Genomic DNA, 7789 nt, shown 5'->3' on the forward strand with positions numbered 1-7789 from the left:
GGTCTATTTTACACAGAAACTTGAGAACTATGAGCTTCTGAAGCAAAGAGGAGAATCACTGTTTTCAAATTTACCCACAGCCTTACCTTAGAATCCTAAAAAGACAGCATGTCTAGGCACAGCATGCCTTTAGAACAAGAGCAAGCTGAAATGTAGGAATACTATCAGCTTCACTTTGTTACTGAATTCATTACAAGAAAAGCAAAACCAGACAGTGATGCGTGCTTGCCCGTAGAGAAGGAACAGAGGTGGCAAGCAAAAAATGTAAGACACATGGTCAGAGAAAAAAGGCAGCTTATACACTTTCCAAACCTGAAACTACTAGGAAAAAAGCGTGAGATAGTGTCATCCAGTGAGACTTATCCCACTGGCAGAGAAAGAAAAAGATCAGCCTCATATCCTTCAGGGTGTCTCGAGCTTGATGTATGATCTTAAGTCTATTTCTGTTTTAAGCATGAGATAACACAGTAGGAAGGTAAAAATACCTTTTATGACTTGAAGTGACTTCCCTGGCTTTGCTCTCTTGCTGAAGGTTCTTTGCCATAAAAAGGTCTCTTTATTTACAAATAAAGAGGTACAGCTCCGTTTTATATACTTACTAAATAAAATCCACAGAAAAGCAGCAGCACAGACAGAAGCATGATCTACTGAAAGAAACATAATGTTTGTTGGTCCCATACATTTTCCTTCCCCTATAAACTCACTCCTTCCTTTCCTCTTCAGGTCTCCATTCTGCCTCGAGCTGCTAAGAAAAGGAGAAAGATAATGATGTCTACAAAACTTCTATCGCTAAGCTATGTCTCAGAGGATCAATATAAGTTTTAAATTCTTGACCATCAGCTGTTAAGCACACCAAGTATTAGGTGCTGCTGAACGTAAGAGATCACCATAAAATTCATGGCTGTCAGGCTACATTCTTTGGAAGATAAAGCGAGATTTAAATTTGACAAGATATGAACCCCAGGCAATGAAGCTAAATAGTACTTCACCAAGTAAGCTATTTCTGTGGCCTAGAAAGACCATTCACAAATTCTGAATCACTGGGGAGAAACCTCTTTACAAAAGACACTCATATGAAAAAGACATCATAAAAGTACACAGAATAGAATTTTGCTTTCTACACAAATGTTTTTGAAACTTATCTGCCTCTTAGGATCAGTGCCGTCCTCCTAAATCCAGCATGTCTCCTGAAAAGCTGTTCATCTCATTTCTTCTCTTACCAAGAATCTCTAACAGAACGCCGCAGCTTTCAATATTCCTGGAAACAGTTCAGTCCAGCAGCAACAGATACAGCTCTTTCAGGATCACAGTGATGATGACCCTTCAATTACCACAATACAGTCATAAAAGCAACAAAGTAACTTCCATCCCAAAAGAGCTGCACGCTGCTTCTGCAATAATTTCAGTCTGGGTCTCACAGTTTAAAAAAGGGACTAAGTTCAGTCGAAAACTCTAGTAGCAGTTTCCTGTCTTTCCTCCCTCTACCCTATCCAAACAGCATTTCAGCTGCTGCTTAAGCACTCTCCCAGGACATGTGGGACGCAGCACTGACGTAAAAATACAGCCTATTGCACCTACTGGAATACAGGAATCATTTTACGCAGCTGTAACAGGTAGCAGCTTTTACTGTTTTCTGAAAGAGACAAAGGGTGCCAAAATGCACAAAAGACTGTTAATCTTTCCTCTGACCACAGATACTGGTAGTTGTGTCCTTGCTGCTTTGCCATACAACAGAGGGAATCTAACCGGGGTTCATGAGTTCCAGTAACTGCTTAAGAACCACTGTGAAGGATATCCTGCTAACCTCTATTTATAGGACCTGGGGAGGGGAAGAACAGGGAGCAACAGATTGTGACAGAACATGCAAAATGAAGTCTTACCATTAGCATAAGATAGGTATACTAAATCAAAAATACAACTGTCCAGTTCACTGAATATGGATAAATAGTAAAGAAGAAAGCTGCAGCTCTAACTCTTTAAAGAAACAGCCCACAAAATATCTATCCTGTTTGTGATCTAGGCACGCTTAAGTGGGATATCAATTGTTTCAGTGGTACAGGTTAACTATTACCAACCTGAGACACACAATTAAGTGAATATACTGCATTACTCAATACATATATAAGATTACAAAACAGCAAACCTGACTTTATTCTACTTCCAGCAGCAAGACTGTGAAGAAATCTCTATTTCTAACTTCTATAACACATAAACTATCCCTCAAGTTTTTCAGATTAAAGAAGAGGAAACACATAGCCCCTAAATTAAAACATGACAAGGATTAAAACCTTTATAAACGATGGTGTATGTGTGGGTTTGTTTGTTTGTTTAGAAAAACGTTTACTTGTTTACTTAAAAACATAACAAAGTTTTGCACCATTATCAAGTTACCTTTTGTGATTTACTAACACTGTACTATTAATTTAATACACTGTATACACCTAAGCACATGAATTCTAACTCATTCTTCCAGGATACAGTTTGAACTGATTTCCTCAGGGAAAATATACGATACTATGTAACTGTCAAATCCCACCTATTCAGTTGGTAATATCTGCTCAGAGCACAGCTGGATAAAAACAAAGTGGCAAATGTGTTTGGTCAATATAAAAAAACGCACTTGCTCCTGTAGAAAAAAAGAATTTTTAAGAGGCACGTTTACTGGTAAACTTGCATTCAAAATATAGGTCCAAGGAACAGGACTAAGGGAATGGGCAACACAATCAAACACGATCAAATTACGCAACCCGTGTAAGTTACCACCCATTGCCAGAGCCAAACTAATTGACTCTAAGTGTTCTTTCCCTGCTTGCCACAATTGCTAAGTGCAACGTGCTAGCTCAAACCTCTATATTTAAGTTTTACCTCATAACTCAGATGGGCAGTTAAAATCACATACTTATCACAACTACCTGCCAGGCAGAAACTTTTCACTTCACTGCAACATAATCATATATACAATCAGAAGCCTATAACCCAAAGGGCAGAAACTGAACTTCCGAGTAGAACTGGAACCCAAGTCAGTCAAAACTACTAATGATTTCTACTGGACTGGGTGAACAGCTTCAGTCAAAACAAAACAGTTCAAATTGCACAGATGAACATGTTGCTGGTGCCTTTCTCTTCCTCCCTAAGCTCTTTTGTCTGAGAAAAGGATACAAACATAATAGCTTAGAGGATGCATAATTTACAGCCATGACTTGAACTTGAACCTCCCACCTTCAAGAAATTGCTGTAATCACCAAACCCACCCCCAAAAATCCCAAATGATCATACCACCTGACACAGTTAAGTGTCATCTCCTCCTTCATGTAGACCGGCAAAGAGCTGACAACTGCCACCTTCACAGAAGAAGAGACAGTAAGGCCAGAAGCGCATCACCTCTAGCACACATGGGAAGTCCAGCACAAAACTCATGGCTGCTGCAGTAAAAAGTTGTTATAAAACTACAATTCTGTCTCTAGTGGTATTGTACAACCATCAGCCAGCAAGTTCAGGAATTCTTAACCTGCAGATACGCTGATCTTCACTGTTGAAGCTATTACACTCTCAATAAAATAATTAACTATTCAGTGAACAGAGACTGGTACCTCTGTAGTCTTCACAATGTCTACGCATTATAGGATAGTCTTGGAGGCAAAATCAGTTCTCACACACTCACTAGCCTGTGCTGTTCCCACCATTCTGTGAATAATGTCAAGACCTTTTGTAAAACAGCTCTTTCACTTTCTCCACTTTCACTGAGAAAGCCCAGAAATGGAACAATATCTGACTGTAAATCTTCCCCTCTTCAAAAAAGTTCGAGATTTTTCACACTTTACTATGTATTGTTTTGCATGCACAGCTTCAAGTAACATGCACTGGGAAGTTAAGAGAACAGTTTAAGAACTAGACTTTATGTTCTTAGCTAATATCGTAAACATGCCTTCTGAGAACAGGACAGCAATTACCTGAATTTATTAACATGCTAACTTTACACCTAAGTAGTCCTATGGAACTAGTCATACATACAAATGATCCAAGAACGGGGATTTTTACCAAGTATAGTTTTCTTCCCCATAACTGATGTTCAAATGAAATCCAGTGGTTTAATACCTTTCAGCAGCCAGCCATCAGAATTTCACTCAGTATTTCTGATTGTATCAAACAAAAGCATCACGCTTTTACTATATCTGAGAGGAAGATGTATGAAATAAAACACAACCGTTTTTAAAATGGAGATTAGTCACAGAATACCAAGAAACACTGCTTTCACTCTAGTCACACATACTTTCACCACCAGATCAGCAAAAGAAATTGTTTTTTTTGTTTGAGAAACACTAAGCACTGTCTGTACAATTAAGTTTTATCAGGTAGTGACATGTTGAAATGAATGAAGTAAAAGCAATCATCTGATAGAACTTCTGTTTAGGCAGGTAAGAATATTTCTGTTATCTGTTTACATGAAAATTGTATGTCACTATTTTAACGTATTTGGGAAGGCTGTTTTGTACCCTTCCATACCACTGGTTCAAAACAGCACAATACACCCATAAAACGGGCAAATAAATAAAACTGTTTTAACAAGAAGCGTATGCTACCTATTTTTCACTTTGTACTTCTACAATTTTGTTAAGGATGAGTAGATGTTTAGTGTTGTGTGTGTGTGTGCATGACAAGCAGTTACACGGAGTGAACTTTACACAGCATGACTTCATCACATGAGAGTAGTCTGCCATTTTTCCTGTTTCTGTTCAGCAAACATGCACAGCAACCTAACCTTCAAAAACTATTAAACATTCTGGAATAGGTTCTGGCTTAGCTTTAACTGATTATCTGCAATGAGAATATGCATGATCTATCGTTCATACAGGATCTGCAAAAGTTAAATCATCAAACTGAGGTTCGAGTGTCATCTAATCTTAAGAATCCCTTTAAGCCATGTGTCAAAAACTTTACAAAGTATAGGTTAGTGCATCTTGCTATGCATTATGCAAAAAAACGTGGTCCATTTTGTTTCCGATTGGCTGACTAAGGAATTTAAAAAAAAAAAAATCAGAAAAACACAGGGACCTTCTGTGTACCATGAAAGGAGACTGAACGCCTTACGCTTTCCAACCTAGCTCCCACGTCCCTAGTGTTGGGGTCGATCCCTTAGTCCCATCCCCAGGCGCCGTTTCTATTCAGAGATAAGCCCCCTCGCAGTTTTCCCTCTCTCTGTTCAACCTCCAGCCTATCCCGTTTGCCGCCTGTTCACATGGCAGGTCTCTCGCCAAACCACTGCGAGGAAATAAAAGTGCCTCGCGCCCCGAAACGCGGCTTCCCCCTCCTTAACAACACGCACGCAGTGGCAACGCCTTGTAACAGGGATCCCGGCTCGGACGCTCCCCAGTGGGGAGAGGAGGAAACTGGTGTGGGGGGCAGAGAGGGGGGCCTGAAGATCCCCTCAGCCGCCCCCCCCCCCCGCTCCGGCCCGGCCCGGGCGGGTACGCGGGCTGCGGCGTCGCTCGGGGAACGCTCCAGGCCATTGCAACCGCCGCGGCGGCAGCGGGCCTCCATTTTACTCAGGAGACCCGATCTCTTCCCTCCACCCCCCGCCTCGCCCTCAGACCGGCGGGAGGCCCCAGGCCGAGCCAGGCCGAGCGCTGCCCGGGCCCTCTCCAGCGCAGGCCTCTGGCGGCGCCGCACCGGGCCCGCGCGGCCCAAAGCCGGAAGCCGAGCGCCGGTTACGGGGGGAGCGATGGCGGCCGCCGTGAGCCCCTCCCTGCCCGCCTCGGCCCCCTGCCCCGCGCTCCCCTCCCCCCCGCTCCCCGGCTCCCACCTCCTGGTTGAAGGCGTTCACGGCCTCCATGTTGGCGGCGGCGGTTGCTGCGGGCGGGCGCCCGCGCGGGGGAGGGAAAGAGGGGAGGGAGAGGAGGAGCGGCACGGTCCCGCTCAGGGGCTGCGCGCGGACATGGCCGTTTAACGGCGGCGGCGGGGCTCACGCTCTCCCCTCTCCCTCGCTCGCTCGTTCCTTCGGTGCAGCGTCTCGCTGGCAGGGCCCCGGCACAGACCGTCTCTCCCAGCGGGATGGCGGAGCCCACGCCGCGCACAGCACCCTGGGATCGTGCAGGCCTCCCGGCCCCGCGCCACCCACAGGAGAGAGAAGGGGGGAGGGGGGAGACGGAGAGAGCGCGCGCGCGGCGCGGCCAGGGCACCATGTGACCCGGGGCCGGGTTACTCCCCGCGCCCCGCCATGTCAGCGCCGGCCCCGCCCCCGGGGAGGGGAAATGCCGGCCATAAAGACAGCGGGGCCGCCACCACCCGGCACGGGGCCGGGCTCGGCGGCGTGTGGGGGTCGGGGGCTGCTTCTCTCAGCCGCTGGGTGGGTAGTGGGGCCTGGCCTCCTGTGGGGTGGCCGGGGCCAGGCCTGCCTCGGCTCGGCTCGGTTCCCTGAGGGGCAGGGTGCGGGCTGGGGTGAAAGCGGCGCCCGCTTCCGCGTTCACACTTAAAAAGCTGGGTTTTTTAATGCCCGTAATCGTGCCTCGTAGGTGGCCCAGAGCAGACGCTAAATCCCCCTATGAATAGAAGGGAGGAACGGCACTGGAGTGTCTGCGCCGGCACGGGGGAAGAAACCGCGCCGCTCGCTTGAATATGAAACAGAGCAAAACTGAAAGGTGTTCTCAAAGTCCAGGGTTTTGCACCGATAAAGAAAATAATTAATCAATGACTATATCCACTCTAGCAATGGGAGCTAATGTTCGTGAGAAAATTATGTACGCTGCAAAGTGTAGTTTCAAGGGCATGAGCTGGCTACTGGCATCTATTGAAAAGGGCCTTTGTCAAGTACACTCTCAAGTGCTATAGTAATGCATTGCTATCGGTGTCAAATAGTAGCGATTTGAGGTTTGCAGAGTCGGTATGGTATGTTCAAAATGTTAGTGTTTAACTTACAATTTCACTGTTTGACTCTAGTCCAGTATATCAGCAAAGGAGTAAATTGGAAAGAGGAAACTCAGAATGTTACAGAAATCACATGGAAAGTGTATTTGGCTTTGTTTTGCATTCTGTTATTAAACTGTGCCTGGTGTTTGAGTTGTTAGTCAAATGTAGGTTACTTTCAGAAGTTTCTTCTCTCTGTCATTAATATATAGCTGTCCAGCAATTAGCCCTCTTTAAAAGTAAATATATTGAAATTCAAAGAAAGTTGACAGAGTAACAGGAACTCTTGCTCTACTCAGGTTGTGAAATGCATAAGGAGGAGTTTGTGTACAGTTATATGGCTGATATTCAGAGGAATTTTTAAAATATCTTCTAGTGGCAAATGGAAAGCTCTTTCAGATGTCAGGAATTTCTATATGTTGATCTTTTATCAGAAAAAAACCCCACTAATTCAAGCTTTCGTAGTTCTTTTTTAAAGAAAGTTGCCAAGCCAGAGAAGGGGGTAGGGGGGTGAAGGTGGAGATAATAGTGCTCATCTAGTATCTTTGCTTTTTGTGATTTTTGCCAGTTTCAACATGGTAAATTACTTCATACATAGCTTTTACTGCTGTTCTTGTTCATGTCACTGTCCAAAAGGTAGCTTGTTCTGCCACCTGAAAAATATGAACAGCAAAGGTAGACTATATTTATATTATATATTTGCCTTTCACAGGGTGTCACTACAAGTTCCAGAGGTGACTCCTCTAAAAGTTGAGTGTTAAATACTTGAAGTTTTCCTCATTGCTATTTATGTATTAGGTGTTGTTTTATTATGAATCTTACTTAAAAAACAATCTGCTTCTGTAGCATGTTTGTAATCAGGCTCTGTGCATGATAGGATTTTATGTGA

General features: G+C 44.3%; 1 protein-coding gene across 2 annotated transcripts in view; it reads right to left on the minus strand.

Moving 5' to 3' along the window:
- SCAF4 (SR-related CTD associated factor 4) overlaps positions 1-6087 on the minus strand; it is a 46895-nt gene extending 40808 nt beyond the window's left edge. For both annotated transcript variants that reach the window (XM_068395491.1, XM_068395490.1), the window contains exon 1: positions 5801-6087. In XM_068395491.1, the coding sequence (XP_068251592.1) occupies positions 5801-5830 (30 nt within the window). In that variant the 5' untranslated portion in view covers positions 5831-6087. The remainder of the gene's footprint in view (positions 1-5800) is intronic.
- Between the last annotated feature and the right edge of the window lie 1702 nt (positions 6088-7789).

Source organism: Nyctibius grandis, chromosome 2, assembly GCF_013368605.1.
Source record: "Nyctibius grandis isolate bNycGra1 chromosome 2, bNycGra1.pri, whole genome shotgun sequence".
NCBI classification, from domain to species: Eukaryota; Metazoa; Chordata; class Aves; order Nyctibiiformes; family Nyctibiidae; genus Nyctibius; species Nyctibius grandis.